The sequence below is a fragment of the Carya illinoinensis genome, chromosome 15, assembly GCF_018687715.1.
Source record: "Carya illinoinensis cultivar Pawnee chromosome 15, C.illinoinensisPawnee_v1, whole genome shotgun sequence".
Lineage (NCBI taxonomy): Eukaryota > Viridiplantae > Streptophyta > Magnoliopsida > Fagales > Juglandaceae > Carya > Carya illinoinensis.
Window position 1 is genome coordinate 44,260,020 of NC_056766.1, and position 17,120 is coordinate 44,277,139.

Consider the following 17,120-nt stretch of genomic DNA (forward strand, 5'->3'; position numbering starts at 1 on the left):
TTCTGATATGATGATACTAGTTCACGTGATATGTTTGGTACCAACATGATATGATATGAGTGCAACAACTTTGGAAACAAGGTCTTTTATGTGTTCTTTCTTGTGTGCACACTCGGGGCTCCGAGATTGAAAAATGGAAAGTTTCATAATATGATACTGCCTGGTTTGGCCACGGGGGATAGCACAACTCTACCATGGGGGTTAAATATGGTATATGCATGATACAATACGATATGATATGATAAGATGAGAATCATCAGTTATGTTAGGCCAAATATGTTTTAAGATCTGCATATTATCGCTCTGTTTTTCCTGATAATATTTTTAAGATCTGCATATGAAAATAAAATTTTTCTGTTTCCTACATATGAAACTCTATGAAAATGCTCATGCTGTACACTAGTATATGTGCTTTGCTTACTGAGTTGTTGATAACTCACCCCCTTATCTCCAAATATTTTTCAGATGATATGGACGGTACAGCTGAGGACCAAGAATAGAAATTTGTGAATGTGGAAGTGGAAGGTTCAGATGATGGGAATAGAGTGTTGAATTCTTTAGGGTACTGTTAATAGAAGGACTTTCTGTTGTTCCTTAGATTTGTTATTGTTTCTGGACTTAGTAAGACTTACGGATGTTTTTTTTTTTTCCAGTTATTTTGTTGGGACAAATGGGAAATTGTGGACCCTTTGATTTATGTTATTCATTGAAATGACTATATGGACATAATTAAGCATTAGTTGTGGAAAATATGATATTGTTTATTATTTTTGAAGACTTTAAGGATTTTTAGATTTGATGATAAGCAAATTTATAAGTGACAAGTAGTAATTCTCCGACCCCTATGAGACCGGGGCGTTACACCACGTCTCCGTACGTGGGAGTTGGGAGCGTCACATTGATTAATGGCAAACTTGTAATTTTATATAAAGGCAAGTATGCCTTCATGAAAAGAGGAGCACAATTTCACTTTACCAAAATCTGGAAGCCGCGATCCATGGGGAGAGAAACGAAGGGGTTTTCAAACCCTTGTTTTATCAAGATCAAATTGGAGCTTGAAGAGATTATCAAATGTGTTTTTATGGTGTGGTTTAGACGTTATAAGAGGATAATATGAGGAAGCCAATCCATATTTTGTACGGTGAGTAAAGGTTGTAAGTGATTATAAACTCAAGTTTTTGATGCATTCTTCAACAATAAAGACTCCTAGACTGTTCCAACTGTGGATGTAGACCACTAGAGTCGAACCACGTAATTTCTTGTGTTGGTTTCGCATTTCTTTTATTATTCTTAATTTTATTCTGATCTTTCATGAGTATATACTGTGATTTCGGGTTTCTAACTTGTTTAAAATAGAAAACTAATCACGTTAATCATATAATTTCTTGGAGTTTTGGTTATCTTTTGTTCAAATTAATTGCATATTACAACCAGTTACATTAATTTGGTTCTTTGAGCATTTGTTTGTGAGATCTAGGGCTGAAAATATAACAATATTATTATTGCTTTTCAATCGTAAAATTTGGTCTGAACTAAATGGATAATGGAAGTGATATTAAGTCATATACCTAATAGTACCAGTCTTTTAATTCGTGCATCAATTTACGGCTAATTGTGGGGAATACCTTCGATCGATTGGATTGAAACTTCAAACTAATGCATAAATAGAGACATCAACGCGCGTCATGACTGACAAATTCATTTACGACGTTCCTATTGGAAATTGATCATCTTCCAGCTCCCAGCTTGAGCTAGCTTGCATGCAGATAATATGGCCGGGTGGATTAATGTCTCGCAAAAGATCATTGTATATATATATATATAGTTACGAGGTGGAGTTTTACCAAGAATTATAAACATATTGGGGGTAGTTATAAGTTATAATTAGCAAATTAAGTTGACTGAGATCAGCGAGCACATGCATGTGTGGCCGGAAATATTGCCAAGTCGTGTGCGTGGCTTGCATATATGCATGGGATAGAATAATATTCAACGAATCTCATACAATGATCAGGCCAGCCCACCAGGCTATCACTAGGAGACAAGAGGAAAGCAGGGAGGTAAATGAGAAGATTGTGTCAGAGGGTTGTCGATTTTAAAATTCCAAAACTTTTAAAACTTAAAAACTAATATATATCTAATATATATTATAATCAAGAAAAAGACATGAGAACATCGATCATCATCTCGTACAATTGGTCACAAGAGTAACCTTATTGACGATGATAATAATAATACGCGATTCTATAATAATAATAATATTACAAACAACGTACGTACACAGCATGATAGCCAGCTAGTCATTGGCCTTATTGTTCATAATGCAAGCAGCTTATAATATGTTACATATATTAACAGAAGCAGTATGAGTACTAGTATCAGCAGTAGTAGTAGTGGTAGTACTAGTAGTAGTACTAGTGGTAGTACTAGTGGTACTAGTTCTTGTGTTTTGATCTGACTTCTGCTGATTATCACCAATGATCATTGATTTGTCTTTTGTTGACTCCTGCATTTCGCTCGGATTATTAATCGCATTATCCCGTACTGCATTGGAAGCTACGAAAAGAAAGAGAAATTATGTTCATTAGAAAATAGAAAATAAAATTCTCAGAAAAGAGAGTTAACTAGAGATTCTTGTTTACCCAGCATTTGGCTTTGGTTAAAATTTATTTACAAAAGTTATCGTCACAAACGACCTAACAGGCCGTACGTACGTAGGCGTTTATAATTAATGAAGATATGTGGGACTAAGTTAGAATATAGAGATCATGATCACTCATCATGTAACAGGAAGTTGGAAACCTGCCGGCCAGTTTAATTTTGATGATTTGCAAAATTCTATCGAGTTTAAATATTTGCTACACAAAAGTACTCCGTGTCTAATTACAATAGCAATACTATATTAATGCATGGGACCCATTCTGGATAGGGATAGCAATTGGTGGGAATTAGCAAAAGTCAGAGCCCTATTCAATCCAAATGTCTCTTCTGAAAATTTGAAAATTATTATATGCCCTTGAAACCAACCTGACAAATGGCTGTGGTCTCTTGAGCGAAATGGGCTGTTTAGTGTGCGAAGTGCATATAGACTGACAAGGCTGGGTGATCAGATTTCAGTGGGTGAATGTTCCAGTGCAAGACAACATCAGGCTTTGTGGAAGGCAATTTGGAAGATGAAAGTCCCTCATAAGATCAAAATTTTTGCTTGGAGTTCTTGTCGGGATGGTCTACCTACTCAGTGTAATCTGAAGAAGAGGAAACTAATTAATGAGGAAGTGTGTGGCTTCTGTAATGGAAAGTGTGAAGATCTGGTGCATGCATTGTTCAGTTGCCCTTCTATTCGAAATCAGTGGAATATATTTCTGCCTCTAATGCAGAATGTGGCAGATACTGGTTCTATTTTTCAGACTGCTTTGAGTTTCCAAGCTACTGGCAATACAGCTGCTTTGACTTTCAGAAAAGAGAGCTTGCATATATATTCATTGCATGCGAACAGTACTACGAAATTCAAACAATATGTCATGGAATTTGGCAGCCTAGCTATATCTAGTCAAGACAAAATTACTGGATATCATGTAATATATACTAAAAAAAACAAGGAATATTCATGAGATCTTTTTCATTGATTCATCTCAATTCATATTATTCATTCATTTACGTTAGCGCATATATATATCTAGTGATAATTTTCCGCTGGATAATAAGTCAAACTCAAGAATTAACTACACTCATGCATGCATCACAAAGTTGGAAATCGGCCGCTAATTTACCTGAACGAGAAAGAGTCCAGTAGATGTCGTCGGCGCCCACACGCCATGCAAAGTAACCACCCAATTTAAGGTCAATTGCCTCCCTAACCTTTCCAAAGATGCACAATCCATCATCATAAACAATCCATTTGTCCCCATTAATTTTATTCGAGTAAACAGCATAATACTGGCTATCATACACGGTTTCATAAGTACCCCTCCGGAGTTCATCCTGGATATCTCTGTAGGCCATGGGCAGTTCACTTGCTGTATGAGCCGGTGCAAATAATCCAGAAAGGGAACTCGGATTCGTTAGAATCCATGCATAGCCATAAAATGGAAGGCCGAGGACTAATTTATTGGCCGCAACCCCTCCGTCAATCCATTTTTTAATGCCTTCACTTCCACACCTGTTTTGCTCTCGAGGATTACGCCACGCATGAACCGGTCCAGTTTGCTCGGGTGAGTTGGAGGGACTCGGAGTATAGAAGTCAATGGCCAGTACGTTGATCCAATCCAACTTTTCATTAACAGCATTAATTATAGCCGGATTGAGATAATTGAAAGTAATGTTACCGTCTATATCAGGAATGCCTGGGTGGTGAAACACCGCCGCAGTAAGAAGCAACTTATTAGTTGGCTCCCTTGTCTTCGTGAAGTCTAAGTCCAGGGCAGATCGCCATTCAAAGAGGAGCGAGGATAGCGGTTCCTCCTGGTCAGCTTTGGAGGGGTACAGCCAGCAGAGGTCCAGGCCATCGAAATGGAACTTCTTGGCTAGATCTATGGACTCCGTTATGAGATTCTTACGCTTATCACTGCTTGCCACCACTGCAGATAGGTCAGCGCCTTCACCACCGATGGATAACAGAGCTTTCACCGTAGGGTTTCGTTGTCGAACCGTGTCGGGGAAGGTTTGGAATTGTTCCTCGTATTTGGGAGGAAAGGTCATCCCGCCAGTATCACTGTTGACCACGGCAAAGCCAGCATAAAGATGTGTGAAGAGTTCAGAAGGTATTTCTGCTACCAGCCGGATGTTGTCAGGCCGGAAAAACCAGTATCCAGCTTTCACAACATCAGTACCACCACTGGAAGCCATTCGATCGAGGAAAGCCGAATTAAGCAGGTGTAGTTACTATATTTGGTTTCTGGTGTTTGGTGGTACGAGTAGTGGTAGTTTTTTTTTTTTTTAAGAGTAGTGGTAGTTGCTAGCCATGTATGCGTGCGTATTTATAGCCTTTTCAAACCCATATAGGAACAAGGCATGCATATTAATTTTTTGATGTTGTCCCAAATCCCAATTACTTATATTGATAAAGTGTTTATTGTACTTGAATAATTTGATAATCCTTGATATTTTACACTTAAAAAGATTCATAATGCAGCGCGTTCTAACAAGGATACACATGACACTTACTTTGTTGAGCCACATCAAGTTTAATATTTTGGTTTTACCCTTACAGTTCTGAGCACTTAATCTTATTTGTTGTAGGGCATTTTTGGAAATGTGCCTAAGGGAATTAGAGAGAGAAGCAGACGAGATGGGGAAAATTGGATCTAAAAATAAAATGTGTGGTCCCAGGAAAAACAAATGAATTAAAGGAAAGTGGTCCCAGCCTCCACGTACACAATGAGCTTAGTAAATCTAAGTGATAGACCTTAGTAAATCTAATAAATATTTAAACTAAAATTATGGAGAATAGTTTTCTTGTGTTAAAATTAATGGTATTAATGCTGTCATGTGGCCGATTCTAAATTGTTTGATGGCCTTTAAAAAAAAAATCAAAACACTCAACTTTATATGTCATTAAACATATATATATTTATATATTTGCAAATTAAAAAAACAAGAAAAAGAAAAAGAGAAAAAGAAAAAGGAGAAGGAAAAAGAAAAAGAGAAAAATAAAATGGAAGGAAAAGAAATAATTTTATTTACCTTGTTGTTTGGAAAATAAGTTTTGTTGGATTGGGTTTCGTTTAGTTATACAAATGAGATGAGATGATAAATATGTAAATAGTAGTAAGAGATTTTGTGAATAATAGTGATCAAATAGTTTGGGTTAAGATATTTTACGGGATTTTGAAAAATGTGAGGGAAAAAGTTGAATACAAAAATTATAAAGTTAAAAGAGGGTTAGAATATTATTAATTTCTAATATTTTTTTTTTTGTTTTTAGATTTGCAAAAGTTGATTTTTTTTTTTATATTTTGTTTTATTTTTGGTATGCACAATACATGATGTTTTCTAAGTTTAATTAATTATGCATTATATCTTTCTTTTATAAATTAATTGTTGATTACTATTATTAATTCTTTAATTAATTAAATGTTTTATTAAAATAGGGTTACCGTTCGAACGTTAACTGACAGTTCAAAACTTGGTGATTTAAATACTCAAATGGTTTCAATGGACGTTCGAATGGTAAATTAGTTTCCAGCAAACGACCTGCCAATTTTTTTCCCAAACGCAAATGACTATTTCGCTAGGGAAGAAATTTATCATCCCCAAGTAAACCGTTCGAACATATTCTAACGGGAAGCAAGTTTCAGAATTTTTTTTGGAAGAAATCAGAAAATTCGTCCGTACATCTTACATTTTGAGATGATTTTCATTTCATGTTAAAGAAAAATCGTCCCAAAAGCTCAAAAGTGTTGTAGTGAATGACCTCCATTAACATCGCTCCCAGCATGAACATGCATGCAGAAATTATGGCCGGTGGATTGTCTTGCAAAAGATCACATGTATAGTTACGAGGTGGAAATTTCCCAAGAACTAACATATCGGGGACTGGGTATTAGTTTCTAGCTAAAGATATTGATCTGTTGGATGCAATTGGTCTTCGATCCCTACGTTAACGGTAGATGTTTATTAATTCATAAAATGTACGTATTGTCCTAATTTTTTATCTGATCTTAAAGCAGCTAACATCGTCGTTTATAATGTGTTCATGTGTGTCAGCTCGTACGTGTACATATAACATATGAGGCCCAAGATCGATCATGACATCATAAACTTGTGCATACATGCTTGCATCGTGCGCCCGACAAGAAATTAAGCCTTCACGTGCCTGAAATTAAGGGACTAATTGAAGAGTACAGCGATACCTCTCCTATTATAGATTAAAATTATTACCATAAGAGTAGTAAGTATTACTATTCCCACTATCATGTCTAAAACAAATTATCCCAACTCCCAAACAGCCTATTTAACCGACTAATATAAAAAAAATTTCTTTAGGTACCTAAAACAAGAAACTACCTACATACTCATAGTAGATATGCATTATTAATTTATCCTTAAGTAGTACAGTATTTGTTTCACTACAAGATATCAGGCATTTTTCAACGCTCACAATCATAGCAAAAATCTCTAAAAATCGTTGCATTTGACAAGTTTCAATGATTTTAAGTTCGCTACAATTTCGACAAAACTAAGTGTTCACTTTTGATCAATTTCATCAATCGACAAAAATAGTTGGTAAAATAATATTACCAGCGAATTTTTTTTTTTCGCCGCAAATGACCAAAAAATAAACGTTCGCAATGATATGATCCATTTACAGATGAATCGTTGAGAAAGATCAATTGCAACTATTTACATCGTCACAAAAGCTGTAGAAATCGCCGGAAATGACTGTTGCTTTTTCCCAACGATGTAGAATTATCGTTGTTGAAAATATTGCCAGCGGGTTTTTATCACCACTAATAGACCTAAAATAGCTGCAAATACGCGTGATCAAAGGCAGCGATTGTTCTCTCCATCGTAGTTGAATTTATTTCAATGCATTGAAATCGCCGGAATAAGTCAATTGCATCGATTATTCACATCGCACCCAGCATAAACATGCATGCATGCAGATAATATGGCCAGGTGGATTTTCTTGCAAAAGATCATGTATAGTTACAAGGTGGAAATTTCCCAAGAATTAACATGTCGGGGCCCGCGTAGTTAGTTTCTAGCTAAAGATATTGATCTGTTGTTAGAAGTTAGTCTTCCCTACGTTAGATGTTTATTAATTAATAAAATGTACGTCTCGGAAAAAAAGATTTATAAAATGTAGGTATTGTCCTAAGTGTTGATCTGATCTTAAAACAATTAGCTACTTTTACCGCACAAAACTACGTATATATAACATAATTAAAGGAGCATTAATTCACAATCCGGCCATCTAACATCCTCGTTTATAATGTGTTCATGTGCGTCATGCACGTACGTACATGTACATATAACATAAGAGGCTCTAGATCGGTCATGACATTGTAAACTTGTGCATGCATGCTTGCATCATGCGGCCGACAATAAATTAAGCCTTCACATGCCTGAAATTAAGGGACTAATCCAAGAGTACAACAATACCTCTCATATTATAGATTAAAATTATTACCAAAAGACTAGCTAGTACGTAGTACTACTCCCACTATCGGCCAGCATGAACATGCATGCAGATAATATGGCCAGGTGGATTTTCTTGCAAAAGATCATGCATAGTTACGAGGTGGAAATTTCCCAAGAATTAACGTTTCGGGGCCGGCGTAGTTAGTTTCTAGCTAGAGATATTGATCTGTTGTTAGAAGTTAGTCTTCACTACGTTAGATGTTTATTAAATAATAAAATGTACGTCTCGAAAAGAAAGATTTATAAAATGTACGTATTGTCCTAAGTGTTGATCTGATCTTAAAGCAATCTAGCTACTTTTAGCACACAATCCGGCCATCTAACATCCTCTATTATATATAATGTGTTCATGTGCGTCAACACGTACGTCCAATCCTTTTAACTCGGGGTCTTAAACTGATCCAACGAAATAAATTTTAAAATAACAAATTTTAAATAAAATAATTTAAACTCAGTAACTTAGTAAAATAAAATAATAAAATTCAACAATAAACTAATTTAAAATAAAAATCACAATAAAATAAATAAAAACCAAATAAAACACTACAACTCAATATTAATAAAATAAAATAGTTAAAGCTCAACAATAAAACAATTCAAGTTAAAGATTAATTTAAATGTAAAATAATTATTAATATCAAGAAAACACATTATTTAAATCTCACGACTTAAAAAAAATCATAAAACAATATAATGAGAAACACGTTTAATTTAAAATAAAATAACAACTAATTACAATAATTTTAAATAATCATTCAAAATATATAGACGTAAATAGAAAGTATCATATCGCGTACGTGTACATATAACATATGAGGCTCTAGATCGATCATGACATCGTAGACTTCTGCATGCATGCATGCATCATGCAGCCGACAAGAAATTAAGCCTTCACGTCCCTCAAATTAAGGGACTAATCGATCGAAGAGTACGACGATACCTCTCATATTATAGATTAAAATTATTACCATAAGAGTAGTACTACGTACTACTCCCAATATGTCTAAAACAAATTATCCCAAATCCCAAACAGCCTATTTAACCAACTAATATAAAAAATTTATTTACGTACCTAAAACAAGATCAGACCACCTCCAGAATCGTAGTAGATATGCATTATTAATTTATCCTTAAGTACTACAGTATTTATTTCACTACAAGAATTAGGCATTTTACATCCTTAAGTACTACAATATTTGTTTCACTACAAGAATCAGACATTTTATAGCGCTCAAAAGCAAAATCCCTAAAACTTATTGCAGTTTCAACGAAATTAAGTGTTTACTTTTGATCAATTTCAGCGATCGACAAAAATCGTAGGGAAAATAATATTACCAGTGAATTCTTCTTTGCCACAAATGACCTAAAAAAAAAGTTGTGAATGGTGTGATCAATTTACAGATAAATCGTTGAGAAAGGTCAATTGTAGTGATATACATCGTTGCAAAAGCTGTAGAAATTGCCGGAAATGACATGCTTTTTCCCAACGATGTAGAACTATCGTTGCTTGAAACTATGTTGATCGGGTTTCTATCACCGCAAATAGACCTAAAATCATTAAAAATATGCGTGATCAATGTGACGCCCCAACTCCCATATATGGACACGTGGAAATCAAGGCGTCAGGATGGTGAAATCACGGGTCACGCATCCCATCGCCAAGTGCCAAGTGTGTGTATATACAACACGTGTATATTAAAATATCGCAGTGGAATAAAAGTCTTTGAACTAAGTACCAGAACATTGTTTAAATACAAACTCGCTTAAAAACATGTACTAAAAATATTACAAATAACCAGTAAAAATATAATACCAATCAAAAATAGGAAAATAAACCACAATCCACGAGTGATCCCCGATCACTCCTCCGGTGAAACCACCTCATCGGGCTCAACCTCCACGTCCTTTGCATCAAAATCTACTATACCAAAGATGGCACCGCAAGTATGTAACATAACAAACAAACCTCAAAATAAAAATACAATTATGCAATAACCAAATGTATGAACATGATTCCATATGCATATGTCCCAAAAATCATCATTTCCTGAAAATAATCATTTTTCCAACGCACGCCAAAATTCCATTTTGGCCCAAAAACCCAATCAATTAAAATAACCGCCATTTTCTCAGAAAATGGCCGCCCACATATCTAAGTCTCACCATTTTCCCAGAAAATGGCCCAATAACCAACCATCAAAGTACTGTAGGCAGGAATCACATGAGGGACTTTACCACCATCCTTATTTACCACCATTCATACAGTACCTCTAACTCAAACCAGTCAACCTAATCATTCAAATATAACCAAGATCATTTCTCGCTTGAAAACCCAGGTTTCAAGTTTTAAAACATGAACATGCATGCAATTACAGGAAAATCCAGTTTTCATTTTACAAACATGAACATGCGTGCACTATGTAATGTGTGACACGAAACAAAACATCATCCAATAACCAACAAATTCCAACATCAGTCAACCACACAAATATCTCCATCCTCAAATCCATCTGATCCACGACTTCTCAGACTCAGTTTGGCATAACCAATCAATCACAAATTATTGTTAAAGCAATAGTATATTTAAATCTTAAAGGAAGTTTGAAAAATACTTACAGTACTATAAAACAATTTTTGGAGGATCAATGAGTGGTAAAAGGTGGCGAAAAAGTAACGTAATAGTGTAAAATACACTGTGGCCGTGGGTTATAAAATGCTCAATTTTGGATGAAGACGAACCAACACTTAAGATTGATGGGAAATGGTTTAAAGGTATTTGTGAAGCTAGTGGAAGTGGTGGTTGGCTGTGGGTTGCGGCAAAAACGGCGGTGAAAGTAAAAAATGGCCAAAACGAAGTTGAGCTCATGGTGATTGCTCTGGTGACATATTAGAGCTGGAAATGGGTGGGTTAGGTTGGCAAGGGATTGGTGATGAAGTGGTGAAGAAGTGGTGGCCGGTGCTTACGTGACGATGGCGTGGGGAGGATTTTGGGCTGCAGGTTGGTGGAGCGCGTGTGGCTTAACGGATGCTCGGATGTGGCTGAGATTTGGTGGGGGTGTTCACCGGCCGTGGTTCACAAAAGTGGGTATTTTGTGACCCACAGCCACAGTGCATTTTGAACTGTTACATTGCTTTGTCATCGCTTTTTTGCACATCCAAAATCATTTGAATAATATTTTATAGCACTGTGAGTATTTTCCAAACAACCTTTAAGATTTAAATTTTTTTTGCAATTAACAACAATTTGTGATTGGTTATTGGGCTGGACTGAGTCCGAGGAGTTCGGGTCGGATGGATTGGAGGGCAGAGTTATTTGTATGTCAGTTGATGTTGGGATTTGTTGGATATTTTGTATCTTGATGTATGTATTGCATGGAGCATGTTTGTAAATGAGCATTAATTCACAATCCGGACATCTAACATTCTCGTTACTGTGTTCATGTGCGTCACGTCACTGCAAGAAAAACTGATTTTTGTAATCAATTTATTACAACCAAAAGATTATTTGTAACCAATATTAGCTGCAAATAGTTATTTCACTATAATTAACTAGCTGCAAATAAGTAATTTTCTTGTAGTGCGCATACGTGTACATATAACATATGAGGCTCTAGATCGATCATGACATCGAGGACTTGTACATGCATGCATGCATCATGCGGCCGACAAGAAATTAAGCCTTCACGTCCCTGAAATTAAGGGAATAATCGAAGAGTACTACGATACCTCTCATATTATAGATTAAAATTATTACCATAAGATTACTCCCAATATGTCTAAAACAAACTATGCCAACTCCCGAACAACCTATTTAACCGACTAAAAAAAACAAAAAAATTACATACCTAAAACAAAAGACCACCTCCAGACTCATAGTAGATATGCATTATTAATTTATCTTTTATAAGTACCATGGTATTTGTTTCATTACAATAAATCAAAAATTTTTTAGTGCTCAAAATCGTCACGGAAATTCCTAAAAATAGCTGCATTTGACCAGTTTCAATGATTTTAAGTTTGCTGCAATTTCGATGAAATTAAATTTTCACTTTTGATCAATTTCAACGATCGACAAAATCATCAGGAAAATAATATTACCAGCAATTTTTTTTTTTGCCGCAAATGACAAAAAAAAAACCGATGTGATTGGTGTCATCCATTTATAGATAAATCATTGAGAAAGGTCAATTGTAGCGATATACATCGCTGCAAAAGCTGTAGAAATTGCTGGAAATGACTTGCTTTTTCCCAACAATGTAGAACTATTGTTGCTTAAAAATATTTCTAGTGGGTTTTATCACCGCAAATAGACCTAAAATCACTGCAAATATGCATGATCAAAGGCAGCAATTGTTCTCTTCGTCACAGTTGAATTTATTTCCAACACAGAAATTGCCAGAACAGGTCAATTGCATCGATTATTCACATCGCTCCCAACATGAACATACATGCAGATAATATGGCCTGGTGGATTGTCTTTCAAAAGATCATGTATAGTTACAAGGTGGAAATTTCCCAACAATTAACTTATCGGGGCCGGGGTACGTAGTTTGTTCCTAGCTAAACATATAGTTAATTTGCTGTATATAAATGTTCACATATCCTACCAGATCAATTGGTCTATGACCATGATAACTAAACTGGTAAAAACTTTAGCTGCAATGCTAATTTAAATCAACACAATTAGCTAAACTTCAAAGGCTTTGAAGGCCTAATTAATACGATTCTCATGTATTATTAAACAACTACTTTTGTCGTGCATCAACTATATATGTCTCAATATTCCCATATAAATAAATAAAAAATCAAATATTGTCTTTTGCTAATATGTATGATATATAGCTAGCTGGAAGCTAATTATAACCTTCATGATTATCCCATCCTTAGAAATCATTCAGGTAGGATTTTCAAGCCAGATCGACCCAACATTTCGAGCCCATAAATTAAAGTCACACCCTTAATACTGTCCGAAGTGCTACTATTGGTTGGGAAACACTATTCTGTAAAGCAATTAAATGAAACATATATACCTAAAGCTGAGGATGGTCTACGTAGGTTAATCTAAACGGGTCCGCAAGTTCTAACCTAGAATGTCATCATGGTGGTAGCTGGATGATCTACACAGATCATGAACTCAAACCCAATCCCATTTTATCACTTGTCGTATTATCGAAACTTCAAAAACATTTTTGGTTGAAAATAATTGATGAAGTTTTGTTTTTTAAATTAAACGGTGGGACTGGTCATGGCGAAGAGCCTCTCTTTCAAAATCATAAATTGTCACCATAATTCATGCGTGGCGTCTCTAAAGTTTGGGGAGACTTTGACAGTACTTAAGTTAAGCTCATCTTTACTTGAAATTAATAGAGAGAGTTGATCAAGAACAATTCAGTAATCTCGTTTTTAAATAGATTCTCCGCTCTTAATTTGGATATTTCCCATAAATAGGCCGGAGCCATATATAGATGTTTAGCTATTGTTGGGCTTAGAGCTGTTGATCATTGACGTGGTTAGTTCTGAGAAAGTATGATTGAACTCTTATTATAAACTTGTGAGTGAGGACTAGGGGTGTAAAAAAAAAAAAAACCGTTAAACGAGGCGATAAACATGTCCAAGACCTTATCCGCAGACAATGTGAAATTTATTTTTCAACAAGGCGAAGACCATAGAAGTTGTTTTCCCTAGCTAGAGTTATGGAGGAATCTATGAATATTTTACAGTTTTCTTGCTTGCTAGCCATTGAAGCTAAGGTCCGAAGATACGCCAAAGGCTCCACCGCCAATGGATAAAAGGGTTTTAACTCTAGGGTTTTTTATTTGCACAGTTTTGGTGAAGCTTTCGAACTAGAGCTTGTATAGGCTGGTAAGAAAGGTAACTTGGTAGTTACTAGAGTTGACATCCGCAAAGGCAGCAAAAAAATGGGTGAAAAGAGAAGAGTTTATGTTGGACCTACACCAGGAATGCACTTCCGCAATTCCAGTATCTGGCTTTCACAACTCCAGTTGAAGCCATATTTGAAGAGATCGAAGATTGAGATGGAGCAGTAGTACATACTCGGTTGCTACAGCTATATGTGGGATTTGGTGCGCAGCTTGAGAAGACATAGCACACCTATATATAGCCATTTCATGACCATAAAGATATGATTTATCATCGATTCATGTTGTCCCAAATAGCCACTGGCGGAATCAAGAACTTTTACATGGGGTCCAATTTTCTATTGTGTGGCACGTTTATATAAAATAAAAAGAAACTAAAAAACATAATATAACTATCAATAATTTGCTGCATATACATAGAAATAAAGTTCTAAAAAACATAACTTAATATATGTTTCAAATTTCTGACGATAATGTTTTATGGAATAATATCAATCCATTATTATTTTTATAATAAAATATTTAGAATTTATTTTCTTCATAGAAACTATCAAGTGATCTTTTAAAAGTTCATCTTTAATTCTAGTTTGTAAGCTAGTTTCTCAAATTTCATACAAAATCTAAATATTTTCATGTCACATCAAGCATATCATGTTATAATTGAGACCTTATATATATATATATATATATATATATATATATATATATATTACTCAATGAGGTCTAAAGGATAAAATCTCTCAACTATTTTTTATGTAAATTATCAACCTTAAATAAATTTTTTCTATATATTTTCAGTTTGGATTTCATATTAAGCAATCTAATATTGTATAACAAAAAAACTTGGAGACACATACTAATAAGTTTATTATTTTTCTTAAACTTAGTTTTAATTTAATTTTGATGATGCCACATTCTAGAAAATAAATAATATATAGAACTTATATAAAATTTCAGAACTATAAGAAAAAAATTGGGGAAAGACATTTCTAAATATATTGAGATTTTAGAAAATTTTAAAGAAGTGTAAATCTTTTTGAGGTACCATTTACTATATTTATAAAATTTTAAATAAAATATAAAATAGATTTTGAATTTTTTACAAACTTTGGAGTGGCCATGGCCCTTGGAGATAGAGTTCTTCTACAGGTACATGGGATTGGGTACACGCGGGGGAATCGACCGACGTGTATTATTAAAATAAAAATTAAAAATTAAAAAAAAAAGATGAGAGAGAAATGTCAAACTGAAATCTAGAAACCACATCTAGCTCTCGTGTACCTGTGCAAGTAGATGAAATCTCGTGTACATCCAGCCAAATCGAAGAACTGACCCAAGAAAGCAAACCCAGCCATCAACACTTACAGCAGTACAAGGAGTTTGTACTGAACTGATCCAAGAAATCCAAGATAGAGGTCCTCGCTCGGAAAAGATGATCCAAACCCAGTCTTTAGATAGCCACCGAATCTGCCCCAACTAGTGGTCATCGCTGTGGGTAGCCAAAGAGGTCTTTGTATGATTGGTCTGAATTAATTGTTCACAAAAACACAAAATTAGGCGTTGTGAGTGATTTATTTTTGGATTTAAAAATTGTGCAACTTTTTTATACTTTATGTGAATTTCCTCTTCAGAAACTAGCTCGTTTGTATTTTAATTTGCCTATGAAACAAATGTTACATGGATATGGGTGTAAAGATCCTCATAGCATGAAGAAAGTATGGGTATAAAGCTAGATCCTCATATTTTCCATTCAAGTTTATTAGTCTGTTATAGCAGTTCATAGCATCTTGGAACGATGGCAAGGAGGTATGCGGTTGAATCCACGAATGTGAAGACGAGAAACGAAGAAGAAGATGGGAAGATGAAGTTGAGAATTGGCTGACTTGTTTTCGTGGCTTTGTGTCTGTGATGAAGGGAAGTGAATCTGCTTGCATATGAAACACAGCGTTTCATTTGTCCACGTGGGACCCGTGTACGCAGCGTGTCCCCTTCGGCGTGTGCAAACAGCATTTTTCCTTGGAGATAAGGTAGGTCCACTCGCAGGTCCGCCCGCCACTGCAAACAGTGACACTACCACTCCATTGTCCGAATCCAGGACAAGTGGGCTAGGCTTTTAATTAGATCATGGTGAATCTATCTGTGGATGGCTGGCTGGCTAGCGTAGGTTACGTACGCTTCCACTTGGTTGCTAATAGTTTTTTTATTGTTATAAATGGATCGCAATTATCCTTTTTCTGGTAGTGTGAGATGCGAACAATTGTGCGAACATGCATCATCAATCGAAGGAATGAATGCTTTTCTACAGTCACACCTTTAATTAGTGCTGCTGGGCTAGCTAACTGCATGTATCCAGAAGCCATCTGCAGGAATATACAATTCTCCGTCGGAATCGTTGAGGACTTACATTATTGGTATTTGATAGCTTGAAGTGGCCCTAAGGAATCAATATCTCGTTTTCAGGACCCATTGATTGCCTGGGAATGGAAATATAAGTGCTTTCCCTTGGCTGCTTGTGGGATAAATAAAAGAGAACTGCTCGTGTATAAAGATATTACATAAAAATAAATTTACAAACTGACGTCATTTTATATGATCCGTTAGATTTATTTTACACTAAAAATAATTTTATAATTTGATGTACTGCATGAATACTGGTCTAGATTATTGTACAAAATGAAATAGAATCATTTTACATCATTTGTCCATATCACATGGTGACATGAGATGTAGCCAACTTCAATACCGTTCAAATTAATAGGATAAGTCTATCCCTTGATATAATATATATATATATATATATAAATTCATGCTCTAGTTATGATTTAGAACCATATATATATTTATTTATATATTATCTATACACGAGTAATGCTAGATACAATCATGTGTTATGTAAGCCCCACACACTGATTTTGAAAAAGAGTGTGATCTTATTAAAAAATTAATTTTTTTTCATATTAGTCCCATATTTAATCACTTACATTTTACTAAAAGAGAATTCGACACTTCAAATTTTATGACTATAAATATTATTTCACTATAGAATACCTTTAGAAACAGGAAAGTAATATGTGGATCAAAACAAAACAAGAAAAATAC

The 17,120-nt window shown here is 35.0% G+C and overlaps 1 protein-coding gene across 1 annotated transcript; it reads right to left on the minus strand.

Annotated features, from left to right (window-relative positions):
• Positions 1-2,173: 2,173 nt before the first annotated feature.
• Positions 2,174-5,008, minus strand: LOC122297649 (class V chitinase-like). The gene is made up of 2 exons (XM_043107767.1): positions 3,771-5,008; positions 2,174-2,556 (listed from the first exon to the last, which is right to left on the minus strand). The coding sequence occupies exons 1-2, from the start codon at positions 4,843-4,845 to the stop codon at positions 2,333-2,335; spliced, it is 1,299 nt and encodes a 432-aa protein (XP_042963701.1). The 5' UTR covers positions 4,846-5,008; the 3' UTR covers positions 2,174-2,332.
• Between the last annotated feature and the right edge of the window lie 12,112 nt (positions 5,009-17,120).

What these genes read in the sequence shown, in the direction of transcription:
- LOC122297649 (XM_043107767.1), bottom strand. Translation starts at nt 4,845, where the DNA reads ATGGCTTCCAGTGGTGGTACTGATGTTGTGAAAGCTGGATACTGGTTT. An exon ending in CTGGACTCTTTCTCGTTCAG is followed by an intron (nt 2,557 to 3,770) that starts GTAAATTAGCGG and finishes TTCTTTTCGTAG; the next exon opens with CTTCCAATGCAGTACGGGAT.